General features: G+C 47.9%; 1 protein-coding gene and 1 non-coding gene across 2 annotated transcripts; both read left to right on the plus strand.

The window, feature by feature from the left end:
- Positions 1-4650: 4650 nt before the first annotated feature.
- Rps16 (ribosomal protein S16) lies at positions 4651-7152 on the plus strand. The gene is made up of 5 exons (XM_034489268.3): positions 4651-4807; positions 4945-5046; positions 6623-6719; positions 6810-6857; positions 6950-7152. The coding sequence occupies exons 1-5, from the start codon at positions 4760-4762 to the stop codon at positions 7093-7095; spliced, it is 441 nt and encodes a 146-aa protein (XP_034345159.1). The 5' UTR covers positions 4651-4759; the 3' UTR covers positions 7096-7152.
- On the plus strand, positions 5487-5611 carry LOC117701892 (small nucleolar RNA SNORA40). Its single transcript, XR_004605889.1, has one exon. It is a non-coding gene; the product is annotated as a small nucleolar RNA SNORA40 (small nucleolar RNA).
- Positions 7153-12241: the final 5089 nt, after the last annotated feature.

Below are 12241 nucleotides of genomic sequence, written 5' to 3' on the forward strand. Positions count from 1 at the left end.
TGAGAAGGTCGAAAAAACAAGCAGTTCCTCGTCCCGACCCAGACCTGAATTGAGTAAACTGTTTATTCGTAAGTCCTCTAAGCTTCCCTAGAAGGTGTCAGAGGTGACGGACAGAGACTCTGCTCCACACCGCCGTCCTCGACATTCTGAGGAGTTTCCCTAGATTTTAGGGACCTAGACTCAGCTGAAATCCGAATTCCTGGCGATGCTCAAAACAATCTCAAAACTTGCCAGTTTAGTGCAGCGCAGTATAGCGTTATTAACGATCTGGTTTGGTTTGTTTGGTTGGTTGTTTATTTGTTTTTTGATAGGTTCTTACTGTGTAGCCTGGCTAATATCAAACTCAGAGAGATCCGCCCATGTCTGCTTCTGCCTCCCTGATGCTGAGATTAAAGGTGTGTGCCACCATGCTGACAATTAAAGACACTTTAATACGGATTACGGATTTAAGATTGAGGCTTGACAGAAAGGCGCGCCAGGAGTTACGCACAAAACCAGCAGGTTTAGGTAATTCAAGACAACCAGAGTTACACAGTGAAACACTGTAACCAAAACAAAACAGCAACAACAAAAACAAAACAAAACAAAAAACAAAAACCTGAACTGGAGGGATAGCTCAACTGTCAAAGAACTCTGGCTGCTCTGAAGCCTGGTTCAATTCCCAGCTGCAGTCTCAGGGAATCTAATGCTCGCCCTCTTCTGGCCTCTTTTGACATTGCATCCATGTAGTGCACTGACATCCAGGCACACTTAATATCCACATACATAAAATAAAAATGCAGGACAAAATATAAATAAAAGCAGCATGCTTGAGCTATCTAGATGGCTCATCAGATAAAGGATCTTGCTGAGAAGCCTGACGACCTAAGTTTGATCCCTGGAACCTATATGGTAGAAGGAAGAATGCCCAAAAGTTTTCTTCTGACCTCTGCATCCATGCTTCGGCATACATGCACCCCGCAATGTATATGTATGTGTATATGTGTGTATGCACATATATATATATACATACAATGCATACATATATACGTATATATACAATAAGTGTTTAAAATGTTTAAGTCACATACTTCAGCGAGATATGGTGATACCTACCTTGTAATACTAGCACTTGACAGACTGAGGTAAGAGAATCTGAAGTTCTGACTGACCTAGACTACAAAACGGGACCCTTTCTAAAAACAACAAAATAGGGTGGGGAAGGGCAGAAGGAGGAAGAGGAGGAAGAAACAGTAAATTCCACCAAACTACTGAAAAGCACAAGTTAATTTCAAAACACATTTATGCAGAGTGAAAGAAGCCAGACAGTGGAATCTAGTAGAGGGTATGATCCCATTCATACAAAACTCCAGAGCAAGCAAAGCTAGGCTATTCATAGGAAGAGCAGATTAGTGGTGTCTGAGTGCACAAAACGAAGTGGAAATGTGTCAGTGTCTGCCCGGATGGGAATGTTCACTATACAGGGTGGCTTTTACTATGCATAAATCAGGCCTTAACAAAGTTTAGTCTTGCCTTTCCTTTAAAAAAATGTCTGGCATATGTTATTTTATAAAGACAGGCTCTCACTACGTGGTTTCTGGGCTGATACTTATTGAGGATACTTCACAGGGCAGGCAGGATATCCTGGCTGGCCACTGAAAAGCAGGACCTCAGAACCTCAGTGAGCACTCTCACAGAAACACAGAATTCCCTAACAAATGGCTTTCCTCAAACCATCCTTACGTAACTGACATTCTCAGCAGACCAGACTTATGGAGCAGAGGGACCTGGTGTCTCAAAGCAGGGACCTGGTCCCAAACCTCCACTCCCAAGGTTTCTGTCGAATAGCTTGGGACAAGGCTGCTCACTTCTCTGGGCCTCAATTTCCTTATCTGCAAAATTTCTCTTATCTCCAAACAACTCTGCCCTAAAGAATGACATAGCCCGTAGGAGATCCGTGTGCCAGTTAGAAAAACATTCCTTCTACCAGATCTTTATAAGATGTATGTATGTATGTATGTATGTATGTATGTATATGGTATATGAGTGCTCTATATGTATGTGTGTCTTCATGACAGCAGAGGGGCATGAGATCCTATGGTAGATGGCTGTGAGCCACCATGCAGTCACTAGAAATTGAACTGAGGACCACTGGAAGAGCAGCCGGTTCTCTTAACTGCTGAGGCAGCCCCCAGGTTTTTTTTTTTTTAATTGAAAAAATATTATTTGCCGAGTGTGTTGGGTCATGCCCAATCCCAGCACTCTGACATAGCACTTGAGAGGTGGAGGCAGCTGGATCTCTGTGACTTCAAGGCTAGCCTGGTCTACATTGGGAGTTCCAGGTCTGCCAGAGACACATAGTGAGGACCTGTCTCAAAAAAATTTTTTTATGTGGATGGATATTCTACCTATATACATATCTGTGTGCCACATTTGTTGAGTGCTACAGAGGCCAGAAGAAATTGTCTAATTCTCTGAAACTGAAATTACAGACAGTTCATTATGAGGTTGGAGGCTAAGGCAGGAGTATCATTAGAAATTCCCAGCCAACTCGGAGTATATAGCTGGGTTCCACAAACTGGGTATAATCTTTCAATCTCAGTATTTGAGAGGCAGAAGCAAGAGTGTCAGGAATTCAAGGTCATATTTGGCTGCCTAAATTCCAAGTTTGAGGCCGGCCTGGCCTACAAAATATCCTGTTTCAAAATACTCATACAGTGTGCTGGAGAGAGATGGCTCAGCAGCTCAGAGATTGTACTGCTCCTGCTGCACAGCAGAATAGCGGAGTTCGGTTGTGATATTCTGCTGGGAAGCTCACAACTGATTGTAAATCCAGGGCATCCGATGCTTTCTTCTGACCTCTTGGGATACCTGGCTTCTGTGGGTCTGGTGGGAGAGAGAGAGAGAGAGAGAGAGAGGGGGGGGGGGGGGGGAGGGGGGGAGAGGAGAGGGAAGAGGGAGGGAGCATAAATCTTTTTTGTATGTTTGTTTTTTGAGACGGGGTTTCTCTGTGAGGCCCTGGCTGTCCTGGAACTCACTCTGTAAGACCAGGCTAGCCTCAAACTCAGAAATCCGCCTGCCTCTGCCTCTGCCTTTGTCTCCCAAGTGCTGGGATTAAAGGCTTGCAGTACCATTGCCTGACTAATAAAAGGAATCTTTTGTTTTGTTGAGACAGGGTTTCTCTGTGTAGCCCTGGCTGTCCTGGAACTCACTCAGTAGACTAGGCTGGCCTCGAACTCAGAAATCCACCTGCCTCTGCCTCCCAAGTGCTGGGATTAAAGGCAAGCGCCACCACCGCCCAGCCAATAAAAGGAATCTTAAAACACACAAACAAAAGGAAAAAAGACTCATGCTTTCCTTAAGACACTTGTAAAACCGGATGTAGTAGTACACATCTATAGTCCCAGAACTGGGGAAGTGGAGGCAGGAGGATCAGGGGTTCAAAGCCATCTTCTCCTTAGCTATATTATGACTTCCAGCGAGAGCCTGGACTCCAAAAGAAACTGTGGGGTGGAGCAGGGCAGGGTGGGTGGCTAGGACAAAGAAGGGGTTAGGACAAAGTATTTTACTGCCATCTGCTGGAAGTTGACAAATAAGAATCTATGATGTCCAGGACAAATACTGTCCTGTGTAAACGTCATATGTCTGCCCACCTCACAGAGTTAGCCTGGAGAGAACATGAGTCAACGTACTCAATACATTTAGATTAGATCAGCACCTCACAGAGTAAGCACTGTTTAAGTGTGACTGTGATCAACATAATTAGCATTTACGTGTCTGAAAGATGCTTATCTGCTGAAGTTTGGGGTAGTGGGTCAGAAATATGCTATCCAGAGCCAGCCCTACTGTTTACTGTGAGCTTGTTCAAGCATGCATAACTGCTTGCACACAGAGCCCAGTGGTTTTTCCCTAATTCTCCAACTCCGAGAAGGAGTTACCACTTCCAAAGGCATGGTCACGCAAGTGTGGACAGTGTCATGCTTTGTTTTGGGCTGGCCCGGAATACTCTCTGTAAGCCGCATTGACCTCTAATCCAGAGATCCACTGTGTGCTTTCCATTTTATTACGTCTGAGTTTCAGGCCAGCCTGGTCTACAGAGTGAGTTCCAGGACAGCCAGGGCTACACAGAGAAACCCTGTCTCGAAAAACAAAACAAAACAGGCTTTTAAAGGGTCTGGTTTACTGAGGAGAGTCTTGGATAAGAAGGCAATTCTGGTGAAAGGCAGATTCGCAGATTCGCGGCGGAGGATCTGAAAGGCTAGGGAAGAGGGTTCTGGGAGGCAGAATTCTGAAAACCCAGCTTGACTTAGCACAGTGAATGCAGAAGACTCAGCTGGATGGGGACCCTGGAAAGGGTGGGAGAAAGTCGGCGATTGGGAGAGGGGGTGAGACTCCGTCTGGAGGAGGGCCGAAGGAGAGAATCGAGGAGCCGGAATGTCAATAAGAATTGGTCGAAAGTCAAGACGAAGGCTGTGGAAAAGTAATAGAAAAAGGAGCCCCGCCCCCATCTTCTGAGTTACCGACCGGGTCCCCGCCCAGTCCCACACTGCACTGCTCCTTCCTCCTCCAAGGCCGCCTCCTCCCTTGCCTGAAGGCGTTCCCGCCGTAATTTACACGTCCTAGTCTTAGGCGTCAACGTCAGCCGTAAAGCTCGCTTCTGTCGTGACGCAGCGCTCAATGCGCCTGCGCAGACCCTGAAAAATCAGCCCGGGTGGCCCCGAGCTTTCCTTTTCCGGTGGCGGCGCCGCGCAGTGAGCACCTCGTGTTCGTTCTTGTAGCAATGCCGTCCAAGGGTCCGCTGCAGTCCGTGCAGGTCTTCGGACGCAAGGTGTGCCAGGGGCAGGAGGAAGAGAGATGGGGCTTAAGGGGGTGGGAAGGCCCGGGCTGGGAGACAGGAACTGGGGCCCACATGAGAGCCAGGGTCCCGAACTCACACGGCCCCGCCGTCTCCCTTGCTTTTCGCAGAAGACAGCCACAGCTGTGGCCCACTGCAAACGAGGAAATGGCCTCATCAAGGTGAATGGACGTCCCCTGGAGATGATCGAGCCGCGCACCCTGCAGTACAAGGTATTGGAGTCGGACACGGCCGTCTGGGTGGCGGACAGATGGAAGGAAAGGCCCCGGGAGTATTAGGAGCTGAGGTGGGAGGAGAATGGCTACCTAGCGGTAGATCTAGGCCTGGGTTGAGGAAAGGCGTGAACTCCGAGTTGGTAAAATAAATGAAAACGTGGGTTATTGAAGATTGTATAATCTGCGGTGTCTCGAAGCTCTCCAGATGCTAGGAGCCGGTTGTTGAGGAATAGCAGCACAATGTATCCGACCTGATTGACGGTTTCTGTTCTAGAAGTGTGAGTTACAGGCTCGTGTGTGTAATCCTAGCTCCCTGGGGAATAGCATAGTGTGAGTTACTAGTCCAAAGCCGTTTAGGTCAGCATGGGGCTACAGTGTGAAACCTTGAAAAAATAAAAGTTACAAACAGTAGGAGCCCTCTGAAATCTAACATTGGTAGCACTTGTATGGGTCTTTGTTGAACTGGTGGACAAAGACTTAAAAACAGGTGCAAGAATAAATCCTCTTTTGCAACCCAGAACTCATTGTTGTATGAGTTTTGGTACATGTAAGAAGGAATATACCCAAGACAATGCACACTAGTGATAGTATTGATGATAATGTCGCTAAATCTCGTGCTCAGTCTTGTTTTTTTTTTGTTGTTGTTGTTTGTTTTGTTTTTGTTTTTTTGTTTTTCAAAACAGGGTTTCTCTGTGTAGCCTGTCCTGGACTCACTCTGTAGACCAGGCTGGCCTCGAACTCAGAAATCCGCCTGCCTCTGCCTCCCAAGTGCTGGGATTAAAGGCGTGCGCCACCACTGCCCGGTGCTTAATCTTAATCCAAGTCTGTCAGGTGACTAACAATCACACAGTTGGGCTGTCGACAATTCAGGTCTGGGAAGTTTTTCATTCCTATACAAGGCCCCTACCATTGTCAATCAGGGAGAGTCACTAGACTTTCCAATCCTTGGTCCATTCTGTAAAATGGGGGTGACTTTTATTTATTGTGTGTTACATGTGAACACACATGAAAAACTGGCTTAAATTCTATTCCTCTCAGAGAGTAAGAATATGGTGCTCTGTAGAGTGGAAAATACCACTCTGTACCAGATACTGGGTAACAGGGATTTTGTTACTTGGTGTCAGTTTATTTGAAGGATTCGTGTGCGCCCGCCCTGTGTTGTGAATTGGGCAAACACCAGTGATCTAGATGGTTCCAGGCCTGGCACTGAGGAAGCTTCTAGATGCCAGACATAATTTGATCGATCTAAAGTAGTATGCTCTGGGATGTGTGCTAATCAAGGCTCAGGAGAAGGTGGAATGGCCACTGTGAGAACAGGGGACCTGACTTTGCCTACTGTTCATAATTGTCTATCACTCCATGATTCCGGCTCCAAGGTGTCTGAGGCCCTCTTCTGGTCTCCGTGGGCACATACACACAGAAATCTGAAGGGCACAGGAACCCTAGCACAGGTTGCCTCCTTGATACTGGAGCTGGTGGGACCCACACAAAGGGAGCTGAAGGATGCCCACGGAGGGTGGTTAAGCCAGGCTATGACTTGGCCCTGTAACCCATTCATTTCCCATTTTTCTAGTTATTGGAGCCTGTTTTGCTTCTGGGCAAGGAGCGATTTGCTGGTGTGGATATCCGGGTCCGTGTGAAGGGTGGTGGTCATGTGGCCCAAATTTATGGTGAGTCTCTGGATCTGGGCTTGTGGGTGTGAGACAGCTCCTGGAACAAGACTGGGTCTTCACAAAGCTTTTTTGGTCATTGTCTTGCAGCTATCCGACAGTCCATCTCAAAAGCCCTAGTGGCTTACTACCAAAAATGTGAGTGAGACGTGGTCTTAGAGTGGGTGGGCTATGTGCGGGTACCAAGCCAGAGGCTCGATGTTACCTGAATCTTGTCTCCTCATCTCCAGATGTGGACGAAGCCTCTAAGAAGGAGATCAAAGACATCCTCATCCAATACGACCGGACCCTGCTTGTAGCTGACCCCCGGCGCTGCGAGTCCAAGAAGTTTGGAGGTCCTGGTGCCCGTGCCCGATACCAGAAATCCTACCGATAAGCCAGTCTCAAGGATCAGGGTTTACCTTTGTAATAAACATCCTAGGATTTTATTGTTCCTGTTTCTGTGTTGTGGTCTCTTGTAGTCTTTGTGGCTAGACAATGCAAGAGACACTCTTCTTAATAAGTGGCCATGAAGGCTGAAGTTATGGCTGCCTTCCCAGAGCATTTGAGCTGTTTTTGTGTGTGTGTGTTTTCTTTTTTTTTTTTTTTTTTTTTTTTTTTTTTTTTTTTTTTAATTTTAAAGACCTGGTTTCTCTATGTAGCCCTGGCTATCCTGGAACTCACTGTATAAAACCAGGCTGGCCTTAAACTCAAGAGCTGTGCCTGCTTTGGCTTCACCAGTGCTAGGGTTAAAGGGGTGCACCACTCTGGCCAGCCATTTAACAGTTTAAAGCACCTTCTCTGGCCTTTGTGTGGTTTGTAGAGGTGGCAGGTAAAAGGTTTGTTTCCCTTGGGTGGAATGCATTGCTGGCAGAGCCCAGGGTATGAGGGCTTTGGCTATTGTAGAGTGTATAGTTTTTATGTATATAGATATCAGAGGGCCATCTTGAATGTTAAATGCTGCCCACCTTAAGTTTTTATTTGAAGGTTTTATTTATGTGAGTTTTTATAGGTATATATATGTACACTGCATGCCCAGTTCCTACAGAGGCCAGAAGAGGGTGGTGCATCCCAGGAACTGAATTTACAGACAGGTAGGAGTCACCATTTAGATGCTGAACCCAAGTCCTCTAGGAGTGCAGCCAGTGTCTTGTTTAACTTAGAGCTAAACCTCGGAGCCATCTCTCTACTAGCGCCAAGATTGACGACACAGTGTGTATACATGCTTGGGGGAGGCCAAAGGGCAGGTTGAACAAAGATCTCTTACTGGAGTTAGGTAGTGAGCTACAGGGATCTACCTGTCTCCACTTATCTTGCACAGAAATGACACATGTGCCCAACCATGCCAGGCATTCATTTATTTGAGACAGGTTTTTGCTGCTCTGGCTGGCCTCAGTTATCTGTCTGCCTCTTAAGTGCTAGGTGAGGGACTGTAGGTGCGTGCCATCGGGCTTGCTCCAAGGCTTTTCCTTCACGTGTATGTGTTCTGAAACCATTACATAACAGCTGACAAGTGGGTGATAGGAAGTAAACCTGCTCCTCTGCAAGAGCAATGAATGCTCAATATTGTGCCTTTAATCCCAGCACTTGGGAGGCAGATTTCTAACTTTGAGGCCAGCCTGGTCTACAGAGTGAGTTCCAGGACTACACAGAGAAACCCTGTCTAGAAAAACAAAAATTCAATACTGCGCCCCTCCCAAGTTTACTTTTTTAACCCAACTTTGGCACTGAACTCTTCTTACGCTTCCAAAGCAAGCACTTTGCCAACCAAGCTTTCTCCCTAGACCATTTTGGTTTTGATGTTAATGCTGGGCCCAAGCATTCCCATGTCCCCATCTCAGTAGCTAGGACTTGAGTGTGCAACTATCCGCACACTATCAAGTCTTGTTCTCTGCCTACCTTGTTTTGCCTGGGAGCAACCCTGGGGCTTTGCACAAGGTGAAATGTCCCTGCCCTTTTGCACTTCACTGAGCTGTCACACTCCATAGCCTTTGCTCATCTTGAACTCCAGGACGCAGGAATGCCTCTGCCTCCCAAACGCTGGGACCAGAGTTGTGAAGTGCCATACCTACCCCTGCCGAACACAGTAGAGGATCTCTGAGGCCTGTAATCTTCAATATAAGGAAAATGGGTGGAAGTTTTAAAATGTCAGCCAGCAGTGCAGATAACCTAAAAGGGCCTAAAAGTTTAAGGAGCCTCCCACCCGTAGGCAGTAGGCCAGGCAAACTCAATGTATCTGGTCTTCTGAATCAGGTGCTGAACCAGTTAGTTTAGGTGCTGGGATTGAGCCCAACCTCAAAGCAGATCCCCATTGTGCTCAATGTGGGGAGCCCATGGAGCCTATCTTTTAACTTAGATTGGGCTCAAGTGCTCGCCTCTACCCATGGGAGTCATACATGCTGGGTTTGCTGCGGTGGTACATGCCTGTTTTTTTGGAAGGTGGAGCGTGTCGAGGCATTGGTTTTTTATGCTGGTTTCTTTGCATATCCCAGGCTGTCCTTGAATTCTGAGATGGCCTGTCTCTTCCTAGGATTAAAGGCGTGTACTACCACTGCCTGGCACATGTCTGTATTCTTAGCACTTGCAAAGGGAAGGTAGGAAAATCAAAAGTCCAAGGTTGACTGTAGAGGTGAGTTCAAATTTGGCCTGACTTAACACTGTTTCAAAACTAATTCAGGGGCTGGAAAGATGGCTCAGGGATTAAAGCCCTGGCTGCTCTTCCAGGGGATCCTGATTTAGTTCCCAGCACCCACATGGCAGCTTACAACTGTAACTTCAGTTCCAAGGGATCTGACCCCCTCACACTGACATGCATGCAGGCCAAACATCAGTGCACATTAAAACGTTAAAAGAATTGGAGCCAGTACTTAGGAGCCTCTGTGGATATCAGTCCTGTTATGTGCTCTTTGTAGAGAAGATAGAATGCCAGGCAGTGGCTCACTCGCGGGCACACAGTGGAAGCTGGAAGTAATGCTGAGCCACAAAGGCAGGTGGCGCACGCCGTTAGTCCCAGCACTCAGGAGGCAGAGGCAAGCGGATTTCTGAGTTCGAGGCCAGCCTGGTCTACAGAGTGAGTTCCAGGACAGCCAGGGCTACACAGAGAAACCTCGTCTCAAAACAACAACAAAAACAGGCAGGTGGAAAGGCCCAGGCCCTTTGTGCTGTGCTGAGGCTATGCTCTGCAGTCCTGTTTGGGGAGTATAAGGTCAGAACATTCAGCTTTATGGGAGAAACCCTAGCCCAGAGTAGCTGGCCCAGCCCAGAGGGTCAGGTTCCTGGGGGTACTACAAGTCAGGATTTGCTGGTGGATTGTTAGGTTGTCTTGTTCACATACACCTCTGACTTGACAAAAAGCTGTTACTGGTAGAGTTGGCCTAGAGGCAGCTGAGTGGCCAGCAGCCAGGGCGCTGTACTAGTGAGTTCTGGCCTTAGAGGGTCCTGGCCTTGATGTCAATTGAGGGTAAAGTTTACACAACTAAGGCTCACTGCTGAAGCCCACACAGCTCCTGTCCTAAGCTCACATTTAGATTTTGTTGAGACAGGGCTTCATTATGTAGTTTTGGCTGACCTAGAACTAGCTGTGTAGTCCGGGCTGGCCTCTAACAAACCTGTCTGCCTCCAAGTGCTGGGACTAAAGACATGCACCATCATGCCTGGTTTGATTTCACTCTTTAAGAAGGGCTTTTGCTGTGTTGCCAAGGCTGGCCTCAGGGATCCTCCTGCCTCAGCTTCTGGAGCAGCTGGAACTCCAGCACTGGCCACATTATCCTATCCTCCACCTGTCTTTTTGAGCCTGACTACAGCTGTCTGCAGGCTGATGGGTGAGCAAGCGCCCTCCTGGCCCTGGTAATCCGGTGCATAGATAAAACTGGGAGGTGGGATAAGGAATGGAACTCATCAAGAGGAGGCGGGGCTGAGGCTAGCCTGGAACCCACGGTTTTCCCAGAGGCACAGCTGGAACACATCTGGAGAGGGGAATTGCTTCTCTTCCTCTTGCCAGGCTCTGGAGCAGACAACCCTTTCTCCCTCCCTGCCTCCTTTGAATGCCGGGAATTCCGGCGCCGCTGGGAGCCCAGGCCAGGCTGGGAACTTTCCTACAGCTGGGGGCGGCTGGGAATGTGCAACTCTGCAGAGAAGGGGCGGGCCAGCCTCAGTCCTGACCTTGGGGGAAGCCTCCAGTCACCGAGGATATATGTGATGTGTGAGGGAGAACACAGGACTCAGCTGCTAGGGAGCCCCCAGACACAGTCCGGGTCCTGTGGGTAGAATGGCCTTCAGTAATAACCCAGCTCCGTGGGCTGGTTGACTCACAAGCTCTTGCAGCCCTGGTGGCTCTTGGCACAAGATGGGCAACAACTCAAGCTGAGAGGATTTGTCCCCGCTCAGTCCTTTCCTAGCAGTGAGACTAGGGTAGGTATTTGTGTCTCTGTCTCCTCCTATTTTTTGGGCTGAGAAAGGGTCTCCCTCTGTAGCCCAGGATGTTTCCTTATCTATAATACTTCAAGCAAGGAGCTGGAGAAACGTTTGTGGTTAACAATGCTCTTACAGAGGACCCACGTTTAGTTCCCAGCATCCATGCTGGTTGGCTCATAATTACCCACCCATTAAATCCAGCTCCAGAGGAATCTGACGCCCTCTTGTAGACTCCAGGGTCACTTCTGTGCACACACATACCAAATTCCAACCAACCAACCAAACCCACCAACAATGAAGGGCTGGGGAGAGATGAGGTGCAGTGTCAGAGCACTTGCCTAGCAAGCCCGAGGCCCGAAACTCAATGCTCAGTACTGCAAACAACACAAAAACTATCCTCACCATGTAGGGGAGGTAATTCACAAACTCTTGAAAAAAAAGTAAGACCCCAGTTTGGTTCTCAATGCAAAACAAAATTAAGTAGAACCCGCATTAATCTCTTAGGGATGCTGAGGGCCAAAACAGAATGAGCTCACACAGAGTAACAACCTTAGAGCCAGAAGCTACTTTGTAATAAAGCACAGCCTCTGGCTGCTGGCCAGTGGCTAACAATCAGATTCCTGAGCTCTGTAGGTCAGGACTGGACCTTGTGTGTGTGTGATTAGAGTAACTCTTTGGTGAGTCACGGGTTAAGATGTCCCTGAGTAGTGACAGGATATGTTTACTGGATGCTAAGCTCATTCTGAGAAGTGGTTACTTTAAAGACAGGAAAGCCAGAGCTCTTCGAGGAATGTCACACACCAAACAGAAAGGGGAGTTGGATTTACAGACACAGCATGGGGATGTCTTAGAATTCTTGGGAGGATTATAGACAGCCAAGGAAGGAGCTGGCATTCTGTCATCAAACAAACTGTTTAAATTATGCTGCCCTGCAGACCACTGCTGGGAGGGGCAGGATTTAAACATAAAATCCCTTTTGTCTCCACTACAAACTTGAATTATGATGTGGGAGGCAAGGGCATACAGAGGAATTGCAGCAGTCCCAAGTGAGGAGGGATGTGGGGTGTGTGGGGGGAGGCTGGACACAATAATCAGAATATTCATGGACAGGGGGCCTGGTGTTCCCAGGA

Source organism: Arvicanthis niloticus, chromosome 1, assembly GCF_011762505.2.
Source record: "Arvicanthis niloticus isolate mArvNil1 chromosome 1, mArvNil1.pat.X, whole genome shotgun sequence".
In the NCBI taxonomy this organism is placed as follows: domain Eukaryota; kingdom Metazoa; phylum Chordata; class Mammalia; order Rodentia; family Muridae; genus Arvicanthis; species Arvicanthis niloticus.